The sequence below is a fragment of the Oryctolagus cuniculus genome, chromosome 5, assembly GCF_964237555.1.
Source record: "Oryctolagus cuniculus chromosome 5, mOryCun1.1, whole genome shotgun sequence".
Classification (NCBI taxonomy): domain Eukaryota; kingdom Metazoa; phylum Chordata; class Mammalia; order Lagomorpha; family Leporidae; genus Oryctolagus; species Oryctolagus cuniculus.
Window position 1 is genome coordinate 123,129,284 of NC_091436.1, and position 16,096 is coordinate 123,145,379.

The following is a 16,096-nucleotide window of genomic DNA, read 5'->3' on the forward strand; positions in this document are numbered from 1 at the left end:
TCTGAGTCTACAAACTGACAAGCTTGCATAGAAACAGAGAATTCATGTTTCATTTTTTGTCCTGAAAGTTATTTTTTGCAATCCATAGTTAGAAACAAATGGGAGTGTATTATTATACATATTTTGTATTTCTGATATTAAAATAAGCTTTTGCCTTTCAGCAAGGCCTTTCAGAAAGGGCTCTAAAGGCAGAGGTTTCTTTGCTAAAAGGTCAACTGATTTGACTGAATCCAAATCATCATGAGTATTTAGGGATTTTGACAAGCAACAATGTAACCCTTTGAAATAAAAATCAATGAGGAGCTCATCTTCCGGCATTAAGAAATCTTCCTTGGTTTGCAAGTTATAGCAGAAGGCCCTGCTGCCAATTAGGGAGCAGCAGCCTGTGAACCAGCAGACCTGCCCTGTATTTCTGCCTCCATAACCAATTGGTTGTGTGATTGTCGGAAACTCACTTGGTCTCTTTGAGCTGAAATTTTCTCAACTGTAAAAATTAAGTTTTGGACTAGGTACTCAAAGCAGAAGTTCTAACATGCTGTGACTTGGGTTTTATGTCTTTGAAGACCTAAAATCCCTTGAACCAGAAAATGTGAAACTAATGTCATTATCTACTCTTAAGAAGGGAGTTTCAGCACATGTGACTACATCAAAGAAAAACATTTAGTGAGTAAAATGAGACAGGACACTTGCCACCCTACAAAGAAGTAAGTCGGAATTTTCCTTATTTGACAATCAAAACACACCCAAAAGCACAATAAAACAAAATAAAAACACCTGACAGTGTTTCTCCATGTTTGTAACCCAGAGGTGACTTTTCAGAAGGCATCAGTGGTTGGTGAAGGATTTACTGCTTTGAATTTGTAATTCCTTCGCAGTTGTGGTATCAAGTCAGGTGAGAAAAATTAGATTTTGTTGTATGGTTAGGTAGCACATTTGCTTTAACATGAAAATGGATATTGCAGGAAAAGATGAGCATTTGTCATTTTTAGGAGTGTGAATAAAAAATCAGGAACCCAGATTATGAGTGATGAGAAGATGAAGCAGTGATAACACTGGGTAGAAACGTTCTTTGAAGACTTGTTGTGAGAGCAAGGGTGGTAACCAGGTACAGACAGATCAGGAGTGATGGGATAGTTCAAGTTGCTTTTATGGGAGGAAGTCTGTATGCTGGGAGTGCTGAGCCAGCAAAGACAGTTTGAAAACAAATGAGAGAAGGAGGATGATGGATACAAGAGCATTCCTGGGAGGACAGATGGAGTGGTTGGATTGAAAATAAGGGCACTTGCTTTGACACAGGAGGTATCAGATTGCTACAGACAGAGCAACACACACTTAGTGGAGTAATGACATTGAGAGTTCAGTCAGTCCTTGATACCTTTCCTTAAAGTGGGGGATAAGACTATCCATTGAGAGATGGCAGGAGTTGGTAAAGTAGGGATCTCGAAAAAAGCTATGACAACATAACCGGCTGAAGAGAATGGAAAAGCAGTCTGGTATGTAGACCCAGTCAGTGGCATCACAGAAAATCATTCTGTGTTTGGAGCTCACGGCCCTTTTCTCGACCCTTCTTTGTCCTTAGCCATGTTCTCGGCAGCTCTTCATCAAGAGACAGGCTCTGGTGGCCCCCACAGTACACCCTTCCATGAAGAATGGATTTCTTGAGCTACAGCTAATTTCTGTGACTCAGATCCTGTTATTGACCACAACTTAGACCGTTAGATGTAACTTTATATGTCTGAAGAGACTGAATCTTGCCAGACTACACAGAGTTCCTGAAAGTGTTGCAACATTAGATTCTGGATTTGGGACAGGATATAGTTTTAAATGCAATGTTCCTGATTTGAGGATTTCCTCTAGGGTTCTAACATTTTATGAGGATACCTCAAAAAGTTTGTGAAAGAATGGAATCAAAAGATAAATTGATTTTGTCACCAAAATATTAAAATCTGTGTCTATGAAGGATCCTCAAAAGTTTCATGGAAAATGCATATTATGAAAAAATTATGTGTGGATTTAAAAACTTTTGCATCAAAGTAAACTTATCTTTTAATTCCATTTTCCACAGACTTTTTGAAATTTCTATGTATATTTGCTGAACCCTGAATTCTGGGAAATCAATTCTTTCTCTTTGAAAGTTTCAGAACTTTTTCATTCATCATCTTTATAACCTTTCTCCCCATTAGTCCCTTGGCTATTTTGGTGAAAATTTGAAACACTACTATAGCTACTGTGTATAATAAAAAACTGTTTCTCTCATCTCCCATGTTGACTCCCTCATGGGCTGTAGCAGGGGATGAGAGTCATTCCTTCTAATATTTCCAGTGCCTAAAACAGTATTTGACACACAAAGACACTGTGTTTGGTAATTGTTTTAATAATTGTTGATTTGATAATTGTTGATTTTAATAATTTTTATAATTTTCAAATAATTGTTGGTTTGATAATTCAGTTTTAAAATTATTGAATTCTAAATGGTATCTATACCAATTAACTAAAGGATTATCCCCAAAGATATCTGAAAGGCATAGTTTTACTGGAGACCATGTTCTGCTGGGAGTGTTCTTTATTTTTCCCCCATGGGTTTCTCTTGTGGTGATAAATGTGTGAATCCTAAAAAAGGTAAGGATGAAGAGAAAATGAAAGGTGATAATATCTCCTTTAAAACTGTTTTCTAGTTTGTTGGTGGAACTCATACAAAAGTATAATAAAAATTCTCTTGGAAATAAATTCTTATACATTTAAATAGATGAAAGCAGAAGAAGCAACTACTCTCTAGTCTTGGAAAGTAAGAAAGTGACTATTCTATTCTCGGAAAGAGAATGTACAGATGGAATATTGGATCATTAATAGCACCAAGAAGCCAGGAAAAATAGAGTGTGATGGAAAGAATACTGTTGGTGTCTAAATGGTTTGTTGTTCTTTTGTATAGCAAAACTCATCAGATGTGTCGGCCAAACCCAAATTTATGAAGACTTTTAATCCACTGCAAAACAAAGGTGAGTTACAAGAAAACCAAAGGTTGTACAAGGTGGAAAGATAGAATATAAGTATATTTCATCCAATCCAATGGTGACTTTTAAAATGCATGTGAGAAGTGTATCTGCTGACTTTTTATCCGTAGTTCTGGATTGTGCTCAGGGATGACAGAACAATATTGGGGATTTGGTGCTCATGGAGACTAGCAAGTGTCATTAAATAATTGCATCCTACATTATCCCCATTTCTCAGTTAGACATTACACAAATCTCTAGCTTTGATCACTGATGTTATGTGGTGGAGTTAGAACAACACCAATTGTGTTCTTATTGGAGAATCACCAGTTTGTGCTACCCACTGAACATGGGCATTGAGTCATTTGCTTGTGTGCTGCTACCTGACATATTCTCTCTGAGGTGTCCTTGTGGAGTGAGGGACCATGCCTATAGCACAGTGCTTTCCACCTATGGAATCTGTTACTCTTATATTACATATTAGTGGTGAGTAAAGTCTACACTATTCAGCTACTGGAAGACAAATATTTAAGCATTGAAAACAGTCTTGGTATTCTTGGAGGATAACAGTAGAGCACGTAAAGAGAGGATAAGATATTGTGTTACAAGCTAAGTTGAAGTCACACTTAGCAGTCCAAATCCCATTTCACTTAAATGATGTTAATGTTGTCATTAAGGTAGGGCAATGGGCAATTCATTTTAGATTCCCATCTAAATTATTTAAATATCAGATAGTATCTGGAGAATATGCTCATGCAGGACCCTTGAGTCTTGTTATCCCTGTCACCAAACAGCTTGAGTGCTTTTTACAAGTCTCTTTACCTCTCTAGATGTTTATTTTTTATCAGCAAAGCAATAAACTAAGAGACCACCGAAATTGTTTTCAGCAATAACATGCTGTGATCTCATACCTGCTTTATCTCATTTTCCAGCAATATCTGAAAACATGGTACTTATCTTCTCAATTCAGAAATGCCTGACAAATGCAAGCTTCTATGGTGGCAGTGACATACTGTGTATCATGACCAACCATGTTCCTAACAGCTTCTTAGGATTGTTCCTAGCATCTTCTGCAGACTTGTTTTCATTTTGGCTTTGTGCATGACTCCAGTGTAGCAGCAGTTAATTCTTATTTTCTTTTTTTCTCCCTCAGGCAATTATACACTTTCTCACTTTAGGAGTTCCTCCAACCACATCATGCTAACTCAGTTTTTATCAACTGAATCAGGCAAAGAAGCCTAATATCAAGGAGAACTTTTTGAAGCACTTGGACATTTTGAGCTAAATGTCAGTGAGAAAATATCTTATTAGTTGAGATTTTTTTTTGGTTTAGGAATCTTGGAATAAAACAAGGTGGTCTCAGCACCTTCATCACCACCTCCTTTATCTTCAATTAAATGGAAAGATTTATTCTCATATTGTAGATTCAAAGAAATTGCTCTATAAATGCAGAAGTGTATATTTTGTTGGAAATTTTGTCAATTGTGCCATCTTCTCACGACTGCAAACTATGGTTTCCTTTTCATAAAATAACATTCATGTAACATTTCAAATCATATGGATTGGAACAAGAAAACTTCATGAAATAGCCTTATTATTAATGGGCCATGTTTACTTTCTTGTTAAAAAGTCATTGGAATAAATTTTCTAGACAAAAAGCATTTTATGCTTGTTTTCACTTCTTAGGTTCAGCCATTTAACTTTGAAAGTTAGAAGTAAAATCAAAGCTTCCATTTCAAATACTTTTTCAGCCATTTAGCAGAAAGTATAAAACATGATTTGATATGTAGTAGGGTATTTTCTAGTTTACAAGGCAATGTGAGAAGGAAGTTGAAGGAGGATTTGGTTGTCATCTTTCAGAGAGACGCCTTGAAGCATACCTGATTTTATTCCATCTTCTTTTGAAAGTTGTTGATTTGTGTGGCTAGTGCTATTTTTGGATGAGATTCAGGGCAGCAGGTAAATAGATGCTATGTGAAACAATATTTCCCTTCCATACTTATGTCATTTCTGGTTCACCCAAGTTTTATCCCTCACCACAGTGCCCAGAATACACAAGCCCTTGGATTTAAACTTGCTATTTTGAGAATTGTAAAGTCTTTGAAGCATCTGTTAGCTTCCCAACATGAAAAATCTTTGTGGGGTTGGCATTGTGGCCAGCATCCAATACAAGCACTGGTTCAAGTCCTGGCTGCTCCACTTCTGATCCATCTTCCTGCTAATGCATCTGAGAAAAGCATTGTGATATGGCCCAAATCCTTGGGTCCTTGCACCTACGTGGGAGACCAGGAAGAAGCGCCTGACTCCTGGTTTTGGCCCGGCCCAACCACAGTGATTGAGGCTATTTGGGGGTGGACCAGTAGACAGAAGGTCTCCCTCCCAATCTTTGTGTCTCTTTGTAACTCTGTCTTTCAAATAAGTAAAATAAATCTTTTTTTTAAAAAGAAAGTCTGTTGTATTCAAATAAAGGTATCATGAGAACTTTCTAGTTAAGAACTAAATAGGCAGGAATAGAGAAAATTCAAACTTAAAGGTCGACAAAGCCCCAACATGCAGTACTCATGGAATATCAGAGGAATATTCAAAGGAAATTTGCAGTTGGATAATTCCATACCCTAAAGATATACAAGAATCAAAAGAGAATTTTATAGAAAGGATTTCCTTGAAGAAGTTACTCTGCATAGCCCCCAATGTGACAGAAGAAGGAATGCCTGACACCAACCTCAAATTGAGTGAGACAGGACTTCTGAGATAGCTTTCTTTGGGACCACAACAATTAAAGTGCATGCTGACTGGGACTTGGTTTTCTCCTAAAATTGTGGCTATAGTTCTAGTGGCCAAACCCTGAAGTGACTCTGTTGAGACTAGCCTGCCTGCCCAATGTGCCATAGCAAAGACTGTGTGTGTGTGTGTGTGTGTGTTTCTCATGGACCATAGTGAAATGTGTGTATGAGAGAGAGGAAGTGGGGAAATGAGCACCAGCATGGTGCTGTGTTTGGTCTTGTCTCATTGTATCATCCAAAGAAGTAGCGAGATCCCAACATCAAGAAACTAGAGGCAAAGCCAGGTTGTACAACGAGGAAGGATTCACAAATGACTACCCATAATACAGAAGAGTCTGCACAGGTTAAAGGAATTGCAGATGAGAGATCAGGGGCATGAAAATTTCTAAAGACATCTTGAGTACTCCCTCCATTATTCTATCTAGTTAGGAAGCAGACAGTCTTGACACCATATAAAAGGTCACCCTGTCTTATAAAACAACTCCCTCTTCTCTGGGATCTGGGGGAAGTGGAGGTCAGAAATCTCAATACATGAGGTAGGGTAGACAGAGAGTGAAAAAAAGTTAGCAAAAATGTCAACCAGTAAGGGAAGGTGTGCTAGTGTAAGTAGCCACCCCAAAACAGGACTCAGTTGGGAAAGAAGAAAATCTTAATGCTGATTTGTTTATACTTTTTTATTATTGAATGATGCTGGGCATACTAATCACCGAACTACTTAAAATGATCAAAATGTTATTATCCAGAAATGTTTGGAGTATCCAGAAATGTTGGTGTATATCTCATGAGAATGAAAACATTTTCTCACTAAATAAATTTTAAAGGATGACAAGAGGCAAAGACAAGAGACAAAAATAAACGTGTTTGATAACTTACTATGGTCATGTTTGTCTAATCCACCGAGTACAATAAAAACTCACCAAAAATGCTATTAAAACAGCAATAAAGAATCAAAAAGAGAAAGGCATTGTAACACTTTTCTATTGCTACACTTCCTTTTATAATCATGTTCTACTAATGTACAGAAAATGCCACAAACTTAGAAGATTTTTTTTTTATTTATTTGACAGGTAGAGTTATAGACAGTGAGAGAGAGACAGACAGAGAGGAAGGTCTTCCTTCCGTTGGTTCACTCCCCAAATGGCTGCTATGGCCGGCACTGTGCCGATCCGAAGCCGGGAGCCAGGTGTTTCTTCCTGGTCTCCTTTTCGGGTGCAGGGGCCCAAGCACTTGGGCCATTCTCCACTTCCCTCCCAGGCCACAGCAGAGAGCTGGACTGGAAGAGGAGCAAGCAGGACTAGAACCTGGTGCCCATAAGGGATGCTGGCACCACAGGCAGAGGATTAACCAAGTGAACCACGGCACCAGCCCCAAACTTAGCAGATTTGAACAACACCCGTTTCTTATCTTACAATATTTATAGATATGGATTTCATGTACAGCTTTGCTGGCCTTCTGCTCAGGATGTCAAAAGGCTATAGTCCAGATGCTGGTTGGGACTGTGTTTGTCTCAAGAAGCCCAACTGAGAAGAAATTCATGACCAATCTATTTAGGTTGTTGGCAGAATTCATTTCCTTGCAGATCTGAGAATGAAGATGATAGGCTTTTGCAGAATATTGGCTGGAGGCTAGCCTTAGACCCTAATTTGCTTGCCATATTTGCTTGCTACTTGCATTTCTCCAGGTTGGCCACTTTCATCATTAAACCCATAAGGAGATATGCTAATTTCTGTCTATGTTTAAAAAAGTGCCTTGTTGTAATACAGGGAGATAAAGAGAGGGACATCCCATAACTTTTCCCCTATTCTAGAAGAAAGTCACAGTTCCCAGCAACAATGAGAGAAGTAGGGATCACAGGCATGAACTCCTAAGTTCAGAGAGTGAGAGAGGAGTTAACCTCAGCAAGAAAACTTTGGAAAGTAGGTGAGATGTCAGCTGACTTAGACTACCTAAGAAAGTTGAGTATTAAGTAGCTGTAGGAAAGCAAGAAGCAATCTGCTTCATACTGCTGAGTCTCCCAAGAGACTAAAGAAATGGCAGCACCAGGTACCTTAAGAAGTGGGGCTATTTTGGGGACTGAATAGCACAGTTGGATCACAGTCAATGTTGGAAGGAGTTAGATCCTTAGATCCCCATCAACTGTCTCTTCATCCCAACAATACATTATAGGGAGCTCTGGGGAAACATGGGCTATTTGTGCTACAAGGCACGAGAATCAGTTGAGAGAGGTTTCACACCTACCCATCTCTACCCCACCCTGGAAAGCAAGGGGTTTAGTGAAAGTTGATGTATAACACTGACAGCAAGTCTTACATTTTCCAGGCCAGTCTGACCAGCCATCTCTGGAGAATCTGATTCTATCAAAAGAAAATACTTAAGATGATAACTTTCAGTATTTGCTGATGAATTGTTTTTCCAAGGGTCACCATATCTCACTTTCACAGACCATGCAATCAGCTTTTTAATGTCCCAGTTTTGAACATAAGCAAATAGTTGAGGATTATTAGGTACTTTGGGAAAGCTTCCAGTATTAAATGCAGAGACCAAAAACCAAAACCATCGAAAAAAGCCTCTATTCTAAAGGCTGAAGTAGGGTAATGAGAGAACAATCAGAGAAATATAAATTGGGGGAAGAAAACCATACTAGAATACTAGAAGGCAGGAGACTTAAGGGACCATCAATGTTTTTCTCGAACAGCATATTGTCTTATGAGTAGATGTTAGAAAATGGAATATTCAACCAAAATAAGTATATCTTTGAAATTAAAGATAGCATAAATAAAATGCCTTGTCAGAAGGATTAGAAGATAGAACTGAGGAAACAACCCACAAAGTATAATTAAAGTCATGAACTTCAAGAAGTTCATGGAAAATTACTATTATGAACGCAATGCACAGAATTCAACTTTTTGTACACCAATAAACATTATTTTTAAGTTTTTTTATTTAATGAGTGCATTTTTTCATAGATAAAACTTTGGGAATATAGTGGTTCTTTCCCCCATACCCAACCCTCCCACACCAACTCCCATCCCACCTTCCTCTCCCTCTCCCATCTCCTTCATTATGGTTCATTTTTAACCAATAAACTTATCTTTAAAAAGTTTTTTTCTATATTTAATTAATTTGAAAGACAAAGCCAGAGAGATCCAGAAAGAGAGAAAGAAGAGACAGAGACAGATACTCTCATGTTCACATATTATTTGAAAGAAATTTCCTTACTGGGAGGATGGGAATGAATTTCTTATTAGAACATGGAAATCTAAGCAACTGAAAAAAAGTTTTACACGTAACAGAAGCAAAAAGCTGTGCAGAAAAGAAAAAGAAGCCCCAGTCAAACAAATCACCTAGCTCAGTTATGAATAGAACATACTGTGTCCAAATCATGTGAAGCAGTTTTGATATAACCACAATAATAACAATGTAACCATATTGAGAATAGGAAGAAAATGAGGGGATGGATATTGACAAAGGAGATTTAAATCTTCATTCTTTGTTGCTGTTTTAAAAAATATTTATTTATTTATTTAAAAGGTGTAGTTACCGAGAGAGAGGAAGAGACACACAGAGAAATATTCCATCACTGATTCACTCCCCAAATGGCCCCAACAACCATGGCTGGGTGAGACAGAAGCCAGAAGCCAGAAGCCAGGAGCTTATTCCAGGAGCTTATTCCCACATAGGTGTAAGGGCCCAAGGACTTGGGTCATCTTCCACTCCTTTTCCTAGAAATATTAATAGGGAGCTATATTGGAAGGGGAGCTATATTGGAAGTGGAGCTGCTGGGAACTTGAGCCACCACCCAGATGGGATGCTGGCATCACAGGCAGAGGCTTAACCTGCTACGCCATAGCACTGACCTCTTCAAGCTTTGTTTTTGGAAATCAATACAACTGTGTAATCAAGTAGCAGCATTATAATCACATTATTTAGAAACAATGGAATAACTATTTTTAAAATGAGGTAAATCAGTTGAACATGATTATCTCTGAAAAGCAGAGAATTGCATTATTACTTGACCCTTACAGTCCTATGTGTGTAACTTTGATTAAGTACCCACAAATGTGCATAGATAGGAGAGAACATCATGGATTCCCTAACTTTGGAAGTTCCTTTGATTCATTTTTTGAACGCAGAGTCCACTGTGCTTTTTCAGCTTTGAGATGCCTGTAAGAAATCCAATTTGAAATGTCAATTGGGTATTCTTAATCTATCACTCAAGGGCAAATGTGGACTAGAGATACACTCTTAGGGTCACCGGCAAAATGGTGGTGTTTAAAGCCTTGGGAGCAGGTGAAATCATTGAGCAGAAAATAGTGGAAATGTGAGAAGGTTCTTGAGGCACCACATCATTTAGATGCAGGGAACAAGAGGAAGATCAAACAAAAGAATGGAAAGGCACAGCCTGTGCGGTAGGAGGAAAACATGTTTCAGACACTAAAACAATCATTTTAAAAATATTTATTCATTTGAAAGGCATAGTGGCAGAAAGGGAGAGATAAAGAGAGATCTTCCATCCCCTGATTCACTTCCCAAATGGCCACAACAGCCAGGGCTGGGCCAGCCCAAAGCCAGGAGCCAAGCTTCCATCTCCACGTGTCAGGATTCCAAGCACTTGGACCTCCTTCCAGTGTCTTCCCAGGCACATTAGCAGAGAACTGGGTCAGAAATAGAGCAGCTGGGACTTGAACAGGATCTTGAACCCATGCTCTGATATGGGATGCCAGTATCACAAGTGGCAGCTTAACATGCTGCGCCGCAACACTAACCCTTAAGAGAAGCATTTGAAAGAGGATTATAAGATAGAGTATAAGATGGCATTTGAGTTCAATAAGGAAGATTAAGACACTGACTTGACTATTTTAGTTTGAAACACAAAGGGTGCTGATGTACTAATGTAATAGGCACTCTGAGTAAGACATTCCATCACTGGAGTTTCACATGGAATGCATAGAAAGGAACCACATTTAGATTTCTATGGCCTTCTGTTGCATAAGCTCTCCAAGACCTCTGAGTAGCTATTTTAGAACAACTAACCTCCACCATTGTCCTAATGCTTCCATAACAAATGAAGGGCTTGAGAGAGGTTCACTCTGTAGCCTCTAGAATGTTTCTCAGACTTACGACACTTTTGGTAAAAGCCTCAAATGTAGTTCCTTTCAAGTGCTTCTACAGTACAAAGACAACTTGCCTTAGCTAAGAAGGCAGTGGAACTGTACTATGATTACCCTTATTCAACTTTAGGGGGCAGGCTCTGACCAAGAAATAAATTCTGGACAAATTGCTCCAAGTTTAAAGACACCTTAGATCCACCTTAGCATTGGTGGGTGGTGGTATAAAAAGCATTGCAATCCTCCCTACTCTAATTAGGCAAGATTTACATCATTGCTGCTATGTTTTGTATAGCAAAAGAGATTAGGGATCTATGAACTTAATAGCTCAGTTTCCAGATGGCAAACAATATCTCTGTTTCCTGGGTTGATGCCCAACAGTGCTGGTAAACATAGAAGGCTGCTGCTAGGCAAAACAAGAATTAGGCAGATTGGGCACGCAATTTTCTCCTACGGGAAAGCAGTGCTTTATTTATCTTGGGGATATGTCAGTGGAATGTACCTTAGACATCTTGGGTAAATACAGTTAGTTCAAGCTCATGGTGCAAAATAGATGGTGAATATCCTGTGCCTTTTGGATTGAACTCTTAATTTGCGAAGAAATAATTTGGAAAATTTTATGGTTTTGTCAGAATTAAGCCACGCTTCCATGGAAGAATTACCCAAATTTTTTACAGATTCAATTGTGTTTCCAAGGCCTTCAGGGCAGAGGGAAGGAAAGCCAAACAACAAACATAAAACAGTGATTTGCGTGCAGAGCAGGGATTTCCCAGGTCCTCAAGGGCTGGTGGCGAAAAATCAGGGATGCTTGGCAGACAATTCCTCAAGCCTCACTGCCGTGGTCCAGGATTGCCTCAGCAAGTTCAGGTCCTTTGTTCAAAAACATTCCTCATCCAATCTTACTTGTTGCTATTGGAAACAGCAATAGATCATATTTTATTCACAGGGGTTTATTGCTTTGTTATAAAAATCAAGCCTTAAGGATATCCTTTCAAAGAATACTATTTCTAACACCAAATTATGGGGAAATTTTTCCAAACACTTTACCCTCAATTCTCCTGATAACCTGGGCACAGCCGTGGAGGGGCAGGAACCAAAGAATAAAGAAATGAATAGGGAAGATGCCTGTAGTTCACTGATTGCCACCGATTCTCCCCAGATGGGTCTGCCTTTCACCAGGCTCCATCCTAGCCAATTATGTCTAGTTCTATTTCCTTGATTGGCTGTAATGTGGAGACTTCTCTTGAGACAGGGAGTCCTGGGGCTCCAGCTTACTCCTGTGGACTCTACATTTTAGTTCCACTTCTGCAAAACCATGCATCTGAACTCATTAGAGATGCTTTCCAGTCCCTTCCAGCCCTGACTTGCTACAATTCTGTGTCTTTTCCTAGGTAACGCCCTGGGAGAGGAGACCACTGTAGAATACCAGCCCAAATGGGTTTGGCAAGACCTTATCTTGCTGGATAGGAATAGCAGACAAAGCATCGCCAACAGCTACATTATGCCAACCAAAAGGGAGGGAACACCCTTTGGAATCCCGACCTGATGCTAAGCCAGAGCAGAGGAGCTCCTCAGTATGATGTGCTGCCAAGGCACACACTGGTTTGATGGATAAGATTTCCTGGTTCCTAGATCTCAGCCACATCCCTCAACAGGGCATGGGCAAGGCAGCTGTGAATTCCATGACAATGTGCAGCTGGGCACAGCCAAGGATAACTGTTTGCAGCATTAAAGCTTTGCCTGGTGCTGGTGATAATGTGGCTTTGTTTTCCTGAAGTAGGCTGGACACAAGAACTAGCTCCATCTGTCTTCCACTTCACCTGACTGTGGGAAATGTTATGTAGTGTCCTCACCTCCACTAAACCACCCCCAATAACTTTAAAAGGAATAAATATAAGACATGTTAATTACTTCCAGAATTCATATTGACACCTGTTCACATATAATATTTTGCAGGAGGATGTAGTGCACATGACCTGCTTTGTCTCAGACTAGAGAATGATTCTCATAAGTGTTCTTCAAGGAGCAGCAGCAGCAGCAGTGCTACATTGAACTTGTCAGAAATGTCAGTTGTTGGACCCCACCCCAGAACTCTGCAGTGGGGCCCAAGGAACTGTGTTTTAGTGACCCTGCTGTATGCTGAAATTTGGAAACAGCCTGGTAGTTAATATATTCACATCTCACACTGACACACCTGGGTTCAGTTCCCAGCTCCAGCTCCTAACTCCAGCTTCCTGCTAATGTGGACCCTGGGAGACAGCAGTGCCGACACAAATGATTGGGTTTCTGCCATTTACATAGGCATTTATGTAAGAGACCTGGATTGAATTGCTAGCTCCCAGGGTTGTGGGCATTTGAAGAGTGAACCACTGGATGGGACTTCTCTCTATCTCTCTGTCTCTTGCCTTGCAATATATATATATATATATATATATATATATATATATATATATATATATTATATGCTTAGAAAATATCAACAAACCATGAGCATAACTTCTAGTCAGGACATTTCCACATGTGCCAGGCTCTCAGGCTCCTGAGATGCAATCTCTAGCCCATGTCTTTTGCTGCCTTTTGTTTTCTACTTTAAGGAAGCCCAGCTGCCAGTCTCTGAGAACTTTTCTGGCCTCGCTTCCTTTTTCCCTCCTTCCAACCCCTCTATATTCATTACATTGCCTTATCCTGGTATTGCAGGTGATGGAGGGGTCATGAAAGTAATACACATGAGTGAGTGTTTAAGAGAATCCAAGTTTACATTCAAAGTGTAAGTGCAAGATGTATAGGAGGTGTGGCTATGAGGTACTAAGGTTGCCTCTTTGTTTCTCAGAAAGGAGTTTTCACTTATATTTGTTTATTCATTCAAGGAGGCCCAGTACAATGGCCAGAAGCAAAGAATCTGGGCTGTACATCTTCAGCGTAGAACTTACGCTTAGTTGTCTTCTCTCCCTACATCCCCCAGTCCTACATCCTGCCAATCCAACATCACAGTCAAACCTCAAATTAAAGTGTTATTCTGGTGTGCTCTCTCCAGAGCAGTCAATACTCTAGCTTAATGTACAACAATATGCAATGGACACACATGGGATTATGAGCAACGTGGCTTAATACACGACATGATTGTGACCAGCTTTGTGGTGCAGCAGGTTAAACTCTGGCTTGTGATGCTAGCATCCCATATTAGAGGGCTGCTCTAGTCCCAGCTGCTCTTCTTCCTACCCAGCTTCCTGCTAACACATCTGAGCAGGCAGAAAATGATGGCTCAAGAACTTGGGTCCCTGCCACCTCACTGAAGACCTGGATGAAGTTCCTAGCTCCTGGCATCAGCTTGGCTCATCTCTGGCTATTGTGGGCATTTTGAGAGTGAAACAACACATGAAAGACCTATCTCCTTCTGTCTCTCTCCATCCTTGTCACTTTGCCTTTTGAATAAGTAATAAAAAAATAAATAAATCCCTTTTTAAAAAAAAAAAACAGACCTGGCATGATCAGCACCTTTCAGGGGCCATGACATCTATAGCCAAGAATTAGACTTCATTTCCAAATTCCAGGGTTTTTGTTTTTCCAAAGGATTTTTCTCAAGAAACAAAAATATATTACAATATATGATTTCTAGACATGTATGGCTATGTTACAACAATTCCAGGAGTAGCAACAGCAAGGAATCCAGGAGTGAGGATCCATGTATGCCTTTTTTGCACACAGCTCTGGATCCTTGTTAAATATTTGCCTGGGTACAGCTGTACTTTCCTGCAGCTATTCTGGCTGAATGCTCATGTTTATCATTTCTACCTCATCTAGAGAAGGGTCACTTAAACCAGTCCCTCAAGGACATATCCATCTTCCTTGTCAGTTAAACATCTCACTACTAGAATCCATCGCTTGGTTCTCATAGTTACCCTCTCAATTGTGTAGATGAGGAAACAGAGTCCAGATTCACTTAGAAAGTGACAAAAGTGGGATTCAAACCCAGGATTCTCTCACTCTAAAACCCATATTCTTGCTGCTTCAAAACCATAACCCGCTAAAAGACTGATGAGGGAATGATTATTAATAAACTTTCTGATATCCATATTATTCTGCCGTGGTTATTGTTTTCCTATCAACCTGTTAAATTGTTCCTAAGAAGAAGGGCTGGCGCCATGGCTCACTTGGCTAATCCTCCGTTTGTGGCGCCGGCATCCCATATGGGCGCCAGGTTCTAGTCTCGGTTGCTCCTCTTCCAGTCCAGGTCTCTGCTGTGGCCCGGGAAGGCAGTGGAGGATGGCCCAAGTGCTTGGGCCCTGCACCCACATGGGAGACCAGGAGGAAGCGCCTGGCTCCTGGCTTCGGATTGGTGCAGCGCTGGCTGTAGCGGTCATTTGGGGGGTGAACCAACAGAAGGAAGACCTTTCTCTCTCTCTCTCTCTCTATCTGTCAAAAAAAATTATTCCTAAGAAGAAAAGTCATTTCCTGGTCACTTAAATGGTGGCCATGGCCATGGAGTTCTATACAGGCTATTTAGCTGTTTGAAGTGTTGGGAGCTCCAGATTTGGAGCTTAACTCACACAATGCATGCACTGACAAGAATGTCCAGAGAGATGAACAAGCTCTCCAGAGCATAAGGACATGTCCTTGGCTTCTAGGGAAATTTAAACTAATTTAAATTTATTTGGAAAGCAGAGAGAGAGAGACAGAGAGACAGAGAGAGACAGAGAAAGAGAGAGAATATCTTCCCAAATGCCCACAATAACCAGGGCTGCATCAGACTGAAGCCAGGAGTCAGGGACTCCATCTGGGCCTCCCCACATGGGTAAAAGGGAACTAAGTATTTGAGCCATTATCTGCTGTTCTGCTATTTCTCGAGGTGCACATTAGCAGGAACTGGATTAGCAAGTGGAGCCAGGACTTGAACCAAGGCACTTGGATATAAAATATAGATGTCCCAGGCAGTGGCTTAAATACTTTGTCAAATGCATATCCCCAGGCTAAGTTTCTTACCTTATTTTTGTAATACTTGCTAAAACTTGACTTGTCATAATTTGTCATTAATATACAAAACAACAAGCCTTTAAAACATATTTATTAAGGTTCTGGCAATAGCTTTATGTAATGAAATGATAGTATACTAAGACTGCCACTCAACTTGTTTGTGGTTAAATATCAGCTTCAATATGAATATTTTTAGTAGGAGGAAAGAAATACTTAAAAATTAGAGAAAAATAGAACTGAATTT

General features: G+C 39.9%; 1 protein-coding gene across 2 annotated transcripts in view; it reads left to right on the top strand.

The window, feature by feature from the left end:
* The window catches only part of ADGRF1 (adhesion G protein-coupled receptor F1), a 37,534-nt gene extending 32,096 nt beyond the window's left edge, over nucleotides 1-5,438 (top strand). For both annotated transcript variants that reach the window (XM_051854670.2, XM_008263018.4), the window contains 2 exons: nucleotides 2,930-2,996; nucleotides 4,144-5,438. In XM_051854670.2, the coding sequence (XP_051710630.2) occupies nucleotides 2,930-2,996; nucleotides 4,144-4,232 (156 nt within the window). In that variant the 3' untranslated portion in view covers nucleotides 4,233-5,438. The remainder of the gene's footprint in view (nucleotides 1-2,929; nucleotides 2,997-4,143) is intronic.
* Nucleotides 5,439-16,096: the final 10,658 nt, after the last annotated feature.